The 16,072-nt window shown below is 36.5% G+C and overlaps 1 protein-coding gene and 1 long non-coding RNA gene across 3 annotated transcripts in view; one reads left to right on the top strand and one right to left on the bottom strand.

Moving 5' to 3' along the window:
• LOC125675657 (HIV Tat-specific factor 1 homolog) overlaps positions 1-16,072 on the bottom strand; it is an 81,138-nt gene that overhangs the window by 6,438 nt on the left and 58,628 nt on the right. For both annotated transcript variants that reach the window (XM_048913441.2, XM_048913442.2), the window contains exons 5-6: positions 10,673-10,842; positions 2,185-2,281 (exon numbers count right to left, since the gene is read on the bottom strand). In XM_048913441.2, coding sequence (XP_048769398.2) covers positions 2,185-2,281; positions 10,673-10,842 — 267 coding nt within the window. The remainder of the gene's footprint in view (positions 1-2,184; positions 2,282-10,672; positions 10,843-16,072) is intronic.
• On the top strand, positions 4,362-5,243 carry LOC125675674 (uncharacterized). The gene is made up of 2 exons (XR_007370602.2): positions 4,362-4,727; positions 4,954-5,243. It is a non-coding gene; the product is annotated as an uncharacterized LOC125675674 (long non-coding RNA).

Raw genomic sequence — 16,072 nt, 5'->3', positions numbered from 1 at the left:
GATGGGAATTAAAGTTTGTAGTTATATACAGAATGAAGGGTTATATACAGAGTGAAGGGAATTAAAGTGTGTTGTTATATACAGAGTGAAGGGAATTAAAGTGTGTAGTTATATACACAGTGAAGGGAATTAAAGTGTGTAGTTATATACAGAGTGAAGGGAATTAAAGTGTGTAGTTATATACAGAGTGAAGGGAATGAAAGTTTGTAGTTATATACAGAGTGAATGGAATTAAAGTTTGTAGTTATATACAGAATGAAGGGTTATATACAGAGTGAAGGGAATTAAAGTGTGTTGTTATATACAGAGTGAAGGGAATTAAAGTGTGTAGTTATATACACAGTGAAGGGAATTAAAGTGTGTAGTTATATACAGAGTGAAGGGAATTAAAGTATGTAATTATATACAGAGTGAAGGGAATTAAAGTTTGTAGTTATATACAGAGTGAAGGGAATTAAAGTGTGTAGTTATATAAAGAGTGATGGGAATTAAAGTGTGTAGTTATATACAGAGTGAAGGGATTTCTAGTCAACTCGTACCCAAAAGGCAAAAGTCATCTCGTACCTAAGAATCTGCCCATAATGCAATATATGTATGCGCATATAAGTGATATATCGCTTAGGTACGAGTTGTCATCAACTGAAGAGGAGGAGTCAACTCGTAACCAGATTCTTGGGTATGAGTTGACTTTTACTTTTTGGGTACAAGTTGACCTATTGGGCACGAGTTGACCTGGGTACGAGTCGGTCAAGGTACGAGTTGACTTGACTCCAGTGATGGGAATTAAAGTGTGTAGTTATATACAGAGTGAAGGGAATTAAAGTTTGTAGTTATATACAGAGTGAAGGGAATTAAAGTATGTAGTTATATATAAAGTGAAGGGAATTAAAGTGTGTAGTTATATACAGAGTGATGGGAATTAAAGTTTGTAGTTATATACAGAGTGAAGGGAATTAAAGTGTGTAGTTATATACAGAATGAAGAGAATTAAAGTGTGTAGTTATATACAGAGTGAAGGGAATTAAAGTATGTAGTTATATACTGAGTGAAGGGAATTAAAGTGTGTAGTTATATACAGAGTGAAGGGAATTAAAGTGTGTAGTTATATACAGAATGAAGAGAATTAAAGTGTGTAGTTATATACAGAGTGATGGGAATTAAAGTGTGTAGTTATATACAGAATGAAGGGAATTTTAAAAAGTGTGTAGTTATATATAGAGTGAAGGGAATTAAAGTTTGTAGTTATATATAGAGTGAAGGGAATTAAAGTTTGTAGTTATATACAGAATGATGGGAATTAAAGTGTGTAGTTATATACAGAGTGAAGGGAATTAAAGTATGTAGTTATATACAGAGTGAAGGGAATTAAAGTGTGTTGTTATATACAGAGTGATGGGAATTAAAGTGTGTAGTTATATACAGAGTGATGGGAATTAAAATTTGTATTTACATGCAGAGTGAAAGGGCTTCAAAGTTTGTAGTTACATTTACAGGTATGGAGATTAAAGGTTGTATTTACATACAGAATTAAGGGGATTAAAGATTGTATTTACAGATCTATGTAATGAATAAAAAGGGATATGGGCATTAAAAGTTGTAGTTATGAGGAATAACGATTGTAGTAACTACAATTACAGAGTAATTACAGAGTTATGGGGATTTAATGTTGAAGTTATATGCAGTCTCGTTTAAAGTCAGCATTTTGCAAATTCTATGGTCATTATAACAATCTAGTTTGCCAATACAACCTATCATTGGGTCAAATGCTGTCTGACGTGTTTCATACCGATTGCTAGGCCGTTCTTGGCACACTGATTCTGACTACAGATAACTGCATTTACCTGATTAAGATATAGGGCCTCGGTGGGGATGCTTACTCCTCCTAGGCACCTGATCCCACCTCTGGTATATCCAGGGGTCCATGTTTGCTCAACCCTCTATTTTGTATTGCTTATAGGGGCTATGAAATTGATCACTGTTCGTTATCTTCACTTTTCATGCACAGATATGATAATTGAAGGTGACAGGCAGAGTTATGGGGTTTGGGAATACTTAGAGTGAAAAGAATTAATCAAAAGGTGAGAGAGAAAACTACACTGTGGTTCACACATTGCAATTTTTTGCTTTTGTATTCAACAAAATCTATCAAGATTTCTTCTTTTACATACAAATGCTGTAACTCACATCAAATTCTTTGGGAGAGAACATGTTTTTCAGGATGACAACTTTCTCACATTTAAGTCTGGCACCAACTGGACGCTCAGGTCGCCAATCAAACAATCTGTCAATTACAAAATTGTAGAATCAAAACAGGCCCATATTTCAACATACCTTTAAAGACTTAATACTTATTTACATGTTGATTATAGTAGGTGATGGTAGATACACCAGTGCTTTATTTGATGATTTCCAGCACTTAAGCAATTTTTTTTATTAGTTTGTTTTACAGATTTCTCTTACCGTATAAGTAGAATTTTTAACGAGGAATTAATTTTGGCATTATAAGCGACAGCGTTGAGATCACCAAATTTGAATATCACTAATATTCATTCCTTATCAGAGGTAATAGCTATCTTTCATGAAATGATAATGTTGCTAAAATAAGCTCTCGCTATATATATATATATATCCCTATTTTATGAACATATGGCTAAGTTTGTGTTTGGCTAAAAATGCCACTTATAAGGTATTCAAAAAGTCCTGATTAGGCTTAAAAAAAAAACCCCAAAAAAACAAGAGGCTCATGGGCCACATCGCTCACCTGAGTCACCTTGGCTTATATTTACAGATTTTACCTAAATATTCGCATGTATAAAAATTTGATCCCCTATTGTTGCCCCATCCTACCCCCAGGGGCCAGATTTTAACAAACTTGAATCTGCACTGTGTCAGGAAGCTTTCATGTAAATTTGTATTTTCCTGCCCTGGTGGTTCTTGAGAAGAACATTTTCCTGATTTATTCCCATGCAAAACATTGATCCCCTATTGTGGCCTCAACCCCAGGGGCCATGATTTGAACAAACTTGAATCTGCACTGTGTCAGGAAGCTTTCATGTAAATCTCAGCTCTTCTGACCCAGTGGTTCTTGAGAAGATTTTTAAAGATTTTCCTTATTTAATCCCCATGCGAAACTTTTGATCCCCTATTGTGACCCCAACCTACCCCCAGGGGTCATGATTTGAACAAACATGAATCTGCACTCTATCAGGAAGCTTTCATGTAAATTTCAGCTCTTCTGACCAAGTGGTTCTTCAGAAGAAGATTTTTAAAGATTTTATCTATATATTTGCATGTAAAACTTTGATCCTTTATTGTGGCCCCAACCTACCCTCGGGGGCCATGATATTAACAAATTTGAATCTGCACTATGTCAGGAAGCTTTCTTGTAAATTTCAGCTCCTCTGGCTCAGTGGTTCTTGAGAAGATTTTTAAATGATCCCACTCTATTTTTGTGATTATCTCCCCTTTGAAGGGGGCATGGCCCTTCATTTGAACAAACTTCAATTCCTATTACCCAAGCAGAGTTGGTGAAAGACGCCGGCCTACCCGATATCTGTGGTAAATTTTCAATTTGTCTGGAAAAACTGTTTGGTAGATATTAGCATACAAACAAGAGGCCCATGGGCCACATCGCTCACCTGAGTCACCTTGGCTCATATTTGAAGAATTTTCCTATATATTCGTATGTAAAACTTTGATCCCTATTGTGGCCCCAACCTACTCCTGGGGGGCCTTGATTTATTCAAAATTGGAATATGGACTAAGTCACGAAGCTTTCATGTGAATGTAAACTTTTCTGGCCCAGTGATTTTTCTTCAGAAGATTTTTAATAATTTTCCCTATAGATTTTTATGTAAAAGTTTGATCCCCTATTGTCACCTCATCTTACCACCAGGGGCCATGATCTTCATAAACTTGAATCTGCACTATGTCAGGAAGCTTTCATGTAAATTTCAACTTTCCTGGCCCAGTAGTTTTTGAGAAGATTTTTAAAGATTTTCCCCAATATATTTGTATGTAAAAATTTGATCCTCAGGGGCCATGATTTGAACAAACTTGAATCTGCACTATGTCAGGAAGCTTTCATGTAAATCTCAGCTCTTCTGGCTCATTAGTTCTTGAGAAGATGATTTTTAAAGATTTTCTCTATATATTTCTATCTAAAACTTTCATCCCCTATTGTGGCCCCAACTTACCCCGGGGTCCATGATTGAACAAACTTGAATCTGCACTATGTTAGGAAGCTTTCATGTAAATTTTCACTTTCTTGGTCCAGTAGATCATACATGCCAACTTTCCCGATTTGTGCGGGATTCTCCCGATTTGAAGCAACTGAAAAAGCAAATCCCAATATCCCGATCGGGATTGCAAAAATACCCCGAAATCCTGATTTTCTAAAAATATCTCCCATTTTACGACAACAAACCCCCATTTCTAACCGGAATTTGAAATCCCGCGTCATTTCTGAACTGGCCAATCAGAAATCGGGACAATAGTCAGCCATTGCTGTTTACCTATGTCGCATGGTATCGGGTTGGTCTGCCTGTGTCGGGGTGTTTATTGGACAGTGCGAAGCATGTTTGGATAGTAATTAATCGGGAAGACGGATTTCAAATTGACAAATCCTTTACACAAACGTGAATGACAACAATGTTAGTGTCACCACCAAACAATCGGACATTCCCGATTTTTGCCTCTCGCTGACAGCATCCAAAATTTGCAATAAGGTACGTCAAATATATATTTTTTCCAACTATAATAATATAGGCTATCCAAATCTATCCGTGTATAGCGATGCATTATATAGTCTATATAGTGTAGTATTCAATAGACTTTGTGATGTGTAATTCGCACAAGTCTGTACTGAATTTTATAATTAACAAGTAGATCTAGCCTTAATTTACAAGTAAAATCGTATATTTTGATGTGTTTTTCCCCTGGCAATTATTTCAGATGTCATGGGTGCAAAGGTTTTGTTCGCAAACTTCATAGCAGGGCAGATCACTCCTTTTCTGGTTGCAATGCAGATTATTCGACCAGACTCTGCAAGCCCGTGTTTACAGACAAGCAAGATCGCCTTTGTAGCCATACCTAAATGCATGTGCTTTAATTCAAATTTTGATATATAGACCAGCCAATGTTTATTGTATGGTATAAAAGGATGCAACTTTATTATTTGATAATATGTATGTGACTTGTTGTTGGAGAGGATTTTTTGCTGAATAGATGATTTTTATAAAATATTTAGTATATCTTTCAGTTGTTGTTTTTATATATATATATAGTTCATGGTCAAACACACTTGATGTTGTGTTAATATACGATACATTTACAATGATTTGATTGATATTTTATTTAAAAAGACAAATATTTATTTTCATGCTAAAATGTCGTGAATTTTGAGCTTTGAAAAAAGGTCGTCACGCGCAAAATCCCCCATGGGGATTTTTAAAAGTTGTATGTAAAATTTTGATCCACTATTGTCATCACACGCAAAATCCCCCATGGGGATTTTTAAAAGTTGTATGTAAAACTTTGATCCACTATTGTGGCCCAATCATACCCCCCCCCCCTCCCCCCGAGGGCCATGATTTGAACAAACTTGAATCTGCACTATGTCAGAAAGCTGTCATGTAAATCTCAGCTTTTCTGGCTCAGTGGTTCTTGAGAAGAAGATTTTAAAGATTTGTCCTATGTATTTGTATGTAAAACTTTGATCCCCTATTGTGGCCCCCATCCTACCCCTGGGTGCCATGATTTGAACAAACTTGAATCTGCACTATGTCAGGAAGCTTTCATGTAAATTTCAGCTTTTCTGGCTCAGTGGTTCTTGAGAAGATTTTTAAATGACCCCACCTTATTTTTGCATTTTTGTGATTATCTCCCCTTTGAAAGGGACATGGCCCTTCATTTGAACAAACTTGAAAGCCCTTTACCCAAGGATGCTTTTGGTTAAGTTTGGTTGAAATTGGTCCAGTGGTTTTGGAGTCGAAAATGTAAAAAATTTACAGACAGACGACGGACAACAGGCGATCAGAAAAGCTCACTTAAGCTTTCAGCTCAGGTGAGCTAAAAAGGGATCATATCTGCATTGTTTCTTGGCTTTTATGCAAACAAAAACTTGGTCTGGTAAAGATAACTTGTTTCAAACTTACTGTGTGACTACATATGCCAGAAGTGGTGTAAATCAAAAGTGAATTCTGAAAAATTCTAAAGAACTTTTAGCTAACTTGAAATCGCGAAGCTTTTCTCAGATTGACAACTACATCATAACCTATGACTTTACAACACTTTACACAACCATTTCTCACGATAAATTAAAAACTAGACTTTTTGAAATCATAGACAGTTGATTCTTCAACAAAAATTGCTAAAACGCATCAAAGATGCGTATGGCCGAGTTGCAGTTTGGAAAATTATGCACGCTTGCATTCATGAAGTAAAAACATGGACATATTTAATATAGTTTATAAGTATGAAGCTTTGAATGGCTGCAATAGGTATTTAGTGTGATAATGACCTTGACCTTTGGATTTCAAAAGCAACATGAATCTTGATCGTCATCAGTGAAGTCTGATAACATGCACCAGCAAGTACATGTATAAAAGTTAGAGGCAAGCTCAAATCTATAGTGAAAAAGAGACTTTGACCTTTGACCTTTTGACCTCAAAATAAATAGGAACCTCTTTTGGATGTGATCAAAATATGCAAGTCTGACAAAGATGCACCAAGTAGTATGAAAGTTAGAGACCGGACAAGCTCAAATCTATGGCATTTAGTGACAAAGTGACCTTGACCTTTGGACCTCAAAATAAATAGGAACCTTCCTCTTTTGGATGTGATCATGTTATGTAAGTTTCACAAAGATGCACCAAAAAGTATGAAAGTTAGAGACTGGACAAGCTAATTGTGGACGCCGCCCGCCCACCCTTCACCAATTTAAAAGCCGAGATTTGCTACGCAAGTCAGCTAAAAATGGGAAACGGAAATATTCATATCTAGTGATCAGTCATCTTAAAAATTACTTTTTTAAACACCACTCTGATTCCACGCTCAAGTATTTTGAAGTTGAAATAAAAAATATGCTAGAGTTCCTCATTGGCAATATCTTCACTGTCTTTGGTGATCAGGTCTTCCAACATGTCGAAATTCCCATGGGCATGAATTGTGCTCCTTTGTTGACTGACCTGTTTTTATGTTCATATGAAGCAAAAGTTATTGAGAAACTTCTACATGAGAAGAAAAATTCTCTTGCTGTGGCCTTCAGTTCGACATTTAGATACATCGACAACGTTCTATGGTGGGGATCAGGGTTAGAATAGGTCCTCAGTACCTCTTGCTTGTCGTAAGAGGCAACTAAATGGGGCGGTCCTTCAGCTGAGACCGCAAAAACCGAGGTCCCATGTCACAGCAGGTGTGACACGATAAAGATCCATCCCTGCTCAAAGGCCATATGCGCCAAGCATAGGCCTAAATTTTCCAGCCCTTCAACAGCAGTGGTGACATCTCCATATGGGTGAAATATTCCCAAGGGGGACGTTAAAAAATATACAATCAATCTATTAACAATAATAACTTACGTTCATGTATCGATTCGATATATCCCTGCGAGCTCAAAATAAAAGACACCACCGAGTTGTCCACTTCTGCTTCATACTTAGATATTTTATTGAAAGTAGATATTAATGGCAAACTAACAACTCAACTTTGTGACAAACAGGATGATTTCAGCTTCTCCATCATCAACTTCCCATATTTATGTAGCAATAATATTCCATTATGATTTATCACCTGGATATGGAGTTTACATCTCTCAACTGATTCGATACAGAAGAGCTTGTTCTGTGTATGGTCAGTTTTTAAATCGATGCAATCTACTGACATACAAGTTGATGTTACAGGGGTTTCAACAGTTTCGTTTAAAGTCAGCATTTCACAAATTCTATGGTCGTTATAACGATCTAGTGTGCCAATACAACCTATCATTGGGTCAAATGCTGTCTGACGTGTTTCATATCGATTGTTAGACTGTTCTTGGCACACTAATTTTGACTATGGATAACTCTGTTTACCTGATCAAGATATAGGGCTCATGGTGGGTGTGATCAGTTGACAGGGGATGCTTACTCCTCCTAGGCACCTGATCCCACCTCTGGTGTGTCCAGTGGTCCGTTTTTCCCCAACTATCTAATTTGTATTGTTTATGGGATTGATGAGATTGATCACTGTTATCTTCATCTTTCATACAACAAATGTGCTTTCCCAGAAATTGTAAGCCCACTCCGTGCGTGCATGTACTTTCAATATTACGCATGTAATTCTACATCTGATTGTGTGGCATATCAACTGGTGGAAAAATCGTTGTTCAGACGCACAAAAAGAAAGTTGAATGTGTAAACAGTATGTCAACATGACTGCATATTTCCCTCCCCCTTAGTTTACAACAAATATTGTTAGAATAAATATAACTATTGACTTCCGTGGCGATATAGCTCTGATTTTCCTCAGTTACAAATTATGAAAATTCATATGTAATTAGATCACGTAAATATTGGCCAGCTTTGTGTTGCGTAGTTTGAAGAAATTTTATTGAAAGGTTGAGTGAGTAAACAACTACACCACATAATATTTGCCTTTATTAGTATTGTATGGAGTTTTCCAAGAGGTTATCTACTTTCATTTTCGAAGTCTCCGATCTAGTGTAGTTTTAAGATATATCAAAGATGCTAGAAATGGCAAGTTTTACATTTCATGGTGAATATGCATTGTAAAATGAGTAATGAAATGAAAATGGTTATACATTGTATTTGTTCTATAAATATTTTTTGTAAACTGGGGGTGGGGGGGGGGGGGGGGGGGGGGGGTGTTATATGGTTATATCCACAAGCACCTATGAGCAAAAAGGATGAAAATCAAACTACAACAAAATTGATAAGAAAGTTTAATTCCTATGTGGTCAAAAAATAGAGTAGAGCTGTTAAACACAAGTAAATGTTTTAAACTGTCACACCCAAGGCTTGAAAATAAAAAAAGGTGAAACAATCTCAGGTTTTTGTTTTAATTCTGTCTGATAAATTTTTAACTTATCTGGCAGATTTTCTAAATTATCCCTAATCTACAGGACATGATGTCTGGTAGTATTTTATGCTCTTTCGCCAACTCAAGTTTAGTTGAAATTGGCCCAGTGGTTCTGGAGAAAAAGATGATAATGTAAAAAGTTTACAGACAGACAAAAGGTGATCAGAATAGCTCACTTGAGCTTTCAGATCATTTGAGTTAAAAACAGAATGACCTGAAACTTTTTGTAAAATACTGTAATTTCTGGAAATAGCATTGATATGGCTTATTTTTAGCCATTATGTAAGAAATTTTTTAGACTGGTCAATTCTGCTGATAAGACGAACACTTTTCCAGCTATTTCCAGGACTAGCACCATTATGAGGTCAATAAGGCATGAGTATCATTGCAAGTGTAAGTCATACCACTGTATAAATCTAATAGATGTTCGCATTGATACAGGTCATTCATTATGAAGATACATTAAATACAATCACAACATTGCCTACATTGCGTTTATCATCCGCCATGTTGATTTTTATGTATTGGCTATTTTCAGCAAGCCCAGTAAAATTGATTTGAAAGTAATTGTATATATGTACCAGTAGTTGTTATTTGTTTGATTTCTTTTAAATAATTTGTACGTAACATATCAAGGATCTCATTGATTCATGTAATAAATGTATATCTAAAATAATAAGATGTACCAGTCTGAGATCTAGCATCCTCTCGTTTCCAAAAATGTGTTTAATATCACAGTTATCTTTCTTTCCCCTTACTTTATTCCTATCTGCTTCCTTATGAACCATTTAGATTTTTTTCATCTCCAAATGACTTTTTTTTTATAACATAGGTCAATATGATGTATTGTTCTAGGCTACTGAGCTAGCGAAAAAAAGCCACTCGTTAGCGCATTTCCGATTTCAGCGCAAAAGATCACTTGTGCTAAAGGCGCTAAATTTAATAGCGCACCAAATTTTCTCATTTTACAGCAAGACTAATTTGGACCCACCATAGAGTCACAACCCTGGCAAAATTAAAGAAGTCTTTTAAATGATAAAGACATAATCACTATAATTTTAGCCCCACCCTGATACCAAAACCCCTACCCCTGGGATCATGAAATTCATAATTTTGTAAAGGGCTACCTGCTCCTGCTAAATATCCATTTAGTTTCATTTTAGTATCAATAGCATTAAAGATGTTATTTAAATGCTTCACACATAAACACTATATGCCAAGTTTGGCCCCGTCCTTAAGACAGACCCTCTACCCCGGGGATCATGAAATTTACAATTTTGATAGCGGCCTCCCTACTCTACATGACCTGATATGCATTTAGTTTTTCTTACAGATGTGCAGGTGTAGAAAAGAATATTTGTAAAAATTGGTAAATTTTGGGCATTTTTTTGCCCTTTCCTAAGGCTCCATGCAGGAGTCCTGAAATTTATATTTGTCCCAAAAATGCTTTATATCAAATTAAAAACATTAAGAGTCAGAACGGTAATTATCAAGAAGTTAAAAATGTTCAATTGATAACAAATGACAGACAACATGTGCAAACTGATAGCAATAGGTTACCTTAGTGACTCTGATGACCTAAAAATGGCCTTACTTTTGCTGCTTTTCTTGCAGTTTCTTTTTCTCTTTGTTGGTAAGTTTCTTCCGTTTCTTGCTAGGATCAAAACTGCCTTTCATTGTAAATCTGGCTCGTTCAACATGAATTTTGTGCCCCCTTACATCATATCCATCCAAAATTTTTAGTGCCAGCTCCACTGATTCAACCTATAGTCAGAAGAAAGAAAAAAACCCATCTGTATCTAAAGTGAGATAACTCTAAAATATTTACATCTGTATTGTCTGTGCACACTGTATATAAAACATTTACATCTGTATTGTCTGTGCACACTGTATATAAAATATTTACATCTGTATTGTCTGTGCACACTGTATATAAAATATTTACATCTGTATTGTCTGTGCACACTGTATATAAAATATTTACATCTGTATTGTCTGTGCACACTGTATATAAAACATTTACATGTAGCACTGCTGATTTGTTGTCATTAAATCAGGATTCTACACTAGCCTGAGGCTAGTAAATTTTGTCCCGGACTATCCAAATATCATTTATAAGTAGTCCAGTGGACTACTAACAAGAGGCCCCCACAGTCCTTATCGGTCAGCTGAGTACTAGTTAAAAAAATCACTAGTCCCAAGGGCTAAAAATCTAGAAAAAATTTCCAGTTCTGAATATCTAAGCTAATTTTAATATTCAGTATAAAATAAGATGTGTTAAGATTTTGATGCCCTCAAAAGTGCATATAGTGATGAAAATATATGTATTAGGCCAAGTAAAATTAATTAGTAGATTATCATTCCCGCCCGCCCCTCGAAAATCGCCCCGCCCCGATTTTTTTTATTTTTCAAAATTACGATTTCCGGATATTTTTATGTCCGGTCCAGTATCGTAAACGTACTTTGTTTCACTTTGCCTTTTAGAAACCCAAATACACATGTAATTATGATTTATAAAGCCTTTTCTCAATGAGAGAAGGCATTTTCGAGGTCAAGAATACCATGGCGAAAAATAAAAAATAAAATCCTCCCACCCGCCCCATTTTTTTGTGAAGTTTGAATGATAATCTACTAATTAATTTTACTTGGCCTTATCAGTAAACGATATCACTAATTTGGATACACTATAAAGTCAAAGCCCATATCTGAAGACTTTCCATATATATTTGCATGTAAAACCTTAGTCTATATTGTGGCCCCAACCTACCACAGGAGGTCCATGATTTCGACAAACCTGCTTTCATGTAAATCTCAGCTCTTCTGGCTTATTGGTTCTTGAGAAGATTATTTTCTCTATTTATATCAACTCTCATACTTTTCAACATTCTGCACTCCGTACTCTATGTAAACCGGCCAATTTCTTTGGAACCACACACAGCCGGTTTAGACATTTATAACTGATTAAAATTCAGATACCTCTATTATCATTTGGTGGTGATGGTGGTGGTGGGGGGGGGGGGCATTAATTAACATGGCATTTTTAATAAACCTATCAAGGTGCATATCATTTAGGGGGGGGGGGGGGGGGGGGGGGAGGGGATATGTGATTGTGCAGTTTCCCTTATTCTTCCCATTCTATATATTCATATATAGCTTTTTGTTAAATATATATAGCTATTTATTATTGAATAAAATTCAGATACCTCTAACATCATTAGGTGGTGGTGGTGGGGTGGGATAATTAATATGGCACTTTTAATAAACTTATCAAGGTGCATATTATCTTTGGGGGGGGGGGGCATATACATACATGGTTGGGCAGTTTCCCTTATTCCTAGCAGAAACACATCACGTATGCACTAAATTTCAGTAATTTACTTACCTGAATATACCTCACAGTTGTTGTATGCAGAATGCATGAACTCAGAAAATTCCCACGGAAGCAATATTTTTTCGTTATGTAAAAAGACAATATACTGGTGTTGACAGGTCGACGAAGCTTGTGAAATATCTTTATAGCTTTCAAAAATTATGTACGCCTCAAGAATTAATTCAGAATTAATTCTGTAAACAGACACCTGTGGTAATCTGAATTAATTCTGTATTGTAAACACATGGTGTAATCTGGTAATGAAACCGCGACGTTCATCAAATTATTTTAATTACTCAGTGTCAGAGATAGCGCTTTTAATTCCTACAGACTGTCTTTGTACACGCCAACATGCACTAGGCCTAATATGACAATGCACAAATACAAACTTACCTGCAGCAGACGTAAGCTGTCTCGTTTTCTTTAAACTGGTTCCCTGTTAATTGGTGCAACCGAAGCGACCAGAATCCATTCTCTCACCAGAGGGCGCGCTACGCAAGCTTCACTTGTGGAGTGTAGCGTAACGCCCTCTGGTGAGAGATTGGACCAGAATCGTAACTTGACAGGGTACCAGTTTGAATTAACCGGAAGTGAGTATTGTCAACTCGTACATAAAATTTCACGGTTTTTAGGTAGTAAAGACACGATATTTTAAGAAATATTTCACCGATTAACTTGAAAATGAATAGGGTTCGTCTTTTTACAATGCAACATATGTATGTGAAGGCTGAGAATCGTTAGTGCAAAGGTTCTCTTTAAATCTTGCCCACAAGCTGTAATGGACACACACACACACACGGACACACGCACAGTAGCGATGCCATATCCCCTCCGCAACTAGTTGCGCAAGGGGATAACAAACTTGAATCTGCTCTATATCAGGAAGCTTTCATGAAAATTTCAGCTCCTCTGGCCCAGTGGTTCTTGAAAAGAAGATTTTTAAATGACCCCACGGGCCACCCTATTTTTGCCTTTTTGTGATTATCTCCCAATTGAAGGGGACATGGCCCTTATTTGAACAAACTTGAAAGCCCTTTACCCAAGGATGCTTTTGGCCAAGTTTGGTTATAATTGGCCCAGTGGTTCTGGAGAGGAGGATAAAAATGTGAAAAGTTTACGACGACCCCACCGCCGCCAGACAACGGACAAATTTTGATCAGAAAAGCTCACTTGAGCCTTTGGCTCAGGTGAGCTAAAAAGACGAAAACAATAGGTCTTTCCGATGAAAGTCGAAAAGCCCTAACTAGACACTTATACGGAACTTTCGGGATGTGCCGGAACGACTGATTATATTTGACGTTTATACACCACGCTCATGTGATAATAACCATTTGTAGGGCAAAGTTGACATTGATACTCATGATGTTTCGCTAGCAGACGGTCCATAAAGAGCTATGCGCTGTCCTACGATGACGATCCAAGTCAATATTGGTGCTTAGTACCTGGGTGTATATTAGATGGAAGGGAAAAGGCGCATTTAGACACCTATCGTTGGATGCAAGGAGTGAAGTTTTACAGATATCCTCAAGATATTCCCTATATTTATTTCCCTCGTCAACTCACCTAATTTAATCAAATGCATTTCCCTTAAAAATGGTTCTAGTGATTCCTTACTTTCAAAGATGGCATTTGAATACAGGAATTTGATAACAAATGAAGTATCCTATGCTTGATTACTTAGTTGTTATTGTAATCCGGAAGTGACATGCCCTACAAATTATGTTCAACGCGCGATAAAAGTCAGAGTGGATCCGTATCTCGAAAGTCCCGTATTGCCACGGCAATAACAAGGTCTTCCGTCAACGATATCTCCAGAGAGGAAACAGATTTTTCAACAGATAGCTTTTTCAATGATGTTCATATATACACCTATACACCTATAGTCATGCCCAAAAATATTGAAATCCATATAGCCATCTCTCAGAAATCGAGCTTTATTTTTAAATAACCGAAAGTTGGCGTTCAACTTTTTTGATATTTCAAAAGAGACCTATAAAAGTTGTATAGCTTTCAATGTAAATATACGCAATTTCTTTTATCACTTCCGGTGATGACCAGAAATCACGCCGACAAATGAAACTACAATAAACCATTAGACAATTGAGAGATATAATACTTCTGAAAGCTTCATTCGATTTTCTTTAGTCATTATTGAGATTATTCCCGAATAACTGATACTTTTGAACAAAAAAATCGACGCTATATCCTAATCGAAAATGAATTTTTTGTTATGATCGGTTTATTATATAAACTTTACATATAGACCTATACCCATCCCACAGATTATTAAAATCTATCCAACCATCTCTGAGAAATTGAGCTCATAAATGCGAAAAGATTTTTTGGAAAAAAACGGAAGTTAACATTTCAACTTCCGGTGGGGTCAACATTTGTAAACACTTCGAAATAGGCCTAATAAAATGGCATAGATTTCAATTTGAAAGAAAAAATTTGAAATTCGCGAATTTTTGAATCACTTCCAGTCATTAGCGGAAGTGACGACGACAAACACTACTACAAACAGAAGGCCCATGGGCCACATCGCTCACCTGAGTCACTTTGGCCCATATCAGAAGACTTTCCATATATATTTGCATGTAAAACCGTAGTCCCTATCGTGGCCCCAACCTACCCCCGGAGGCCATAATTTTTGCAAACTTGAATCTACACTATGTCAGAAAGCTTTCATGTAAATATCAACTTCTTTGGCCCAATGGTTCTTCAGAAGATTTTTCCTACATATTTGTATGTAAAACTTTGATCCCCCCTTGTGGCCACATCCTACCCCCAGGGGCCATGATTTGAACAAACTTGAATCTGTACTATTTCAGAAAGCTTTCATGTAAATCTCAGCTTTTCTGGCTTAGTGGTTCTTCAGAAAAAGATTTTTTCTATATATTTGTATGTAAAACTTTGATCCCCTATTGTGGCCCCATCCAACCCCGGGAGCCATGATTTTAACAAACTTGAATCTGCCTTATCAGGAAGCTTTCATATAAATCTCAGCTTTTCTGGCTCAGTGGTTCTTGAGAAGAAGATTTTTAAAGATTTTTCCTATTTATTTGTATGTAAAACTTTGATCCCCCTTGTGGCCCCATCCTACCCCCGGGGGCCATGATTTTAACAAACTTGAATCTGCACTATATCAGGAAGCTTTCATATAAATCTCAGCTCTTCTGGCTCAGTGGTTCTTGGGAAGAAGATTTTTTCTATATATTTGTATGTAAAACTTTGATCCCCTAATGTGGTCCCATCCAACCCCCGGGGGCAATGATTTTAACAATTTAGTATCTGCACTACCTAATAAAGCTTATCTATAAATTTCATCTTTTCTGGCCCAGTGGTTCTCGAGAAGAAGATTTTTTAATGACCCTACTGTATTTTTACCTTTTCTTGATTATCTCCCCTTGGAAAGTGGCCTGGCCCTTTATTTTAATAATTTAGAATTCCCTTTACCTAAGAATGCTTTGTGCCAACTTTGGTTGAAATTGGCCCAGTGGTTTTTGAGAAGTCAAAAATGTTAAAAGTTTACAGACGGACGCTGGACGACGGGTGATCAGAAAAGCTCAATTGAGCTTTCAGCTCAGGTGAGCTAAAAAGCATTGTATAATTGATAGATCTAAT

Source organism: Ostrea edulis, chromosome 3, assembly GCF_947568905.1.
Source record: "Ostrea edulis chromosome 3, xbOstEdul1.1, whole genome shotgun sequence".
Lineage (NCBI taxonomy): Eukaryota > Metazoa > Mollusca > Bivalvia > Ostreida > Ostreidae > Ostrea > Ostrea edulis.
This window is presented reverse-complemented; position numbering and strand designations above follow the sequence as displayed.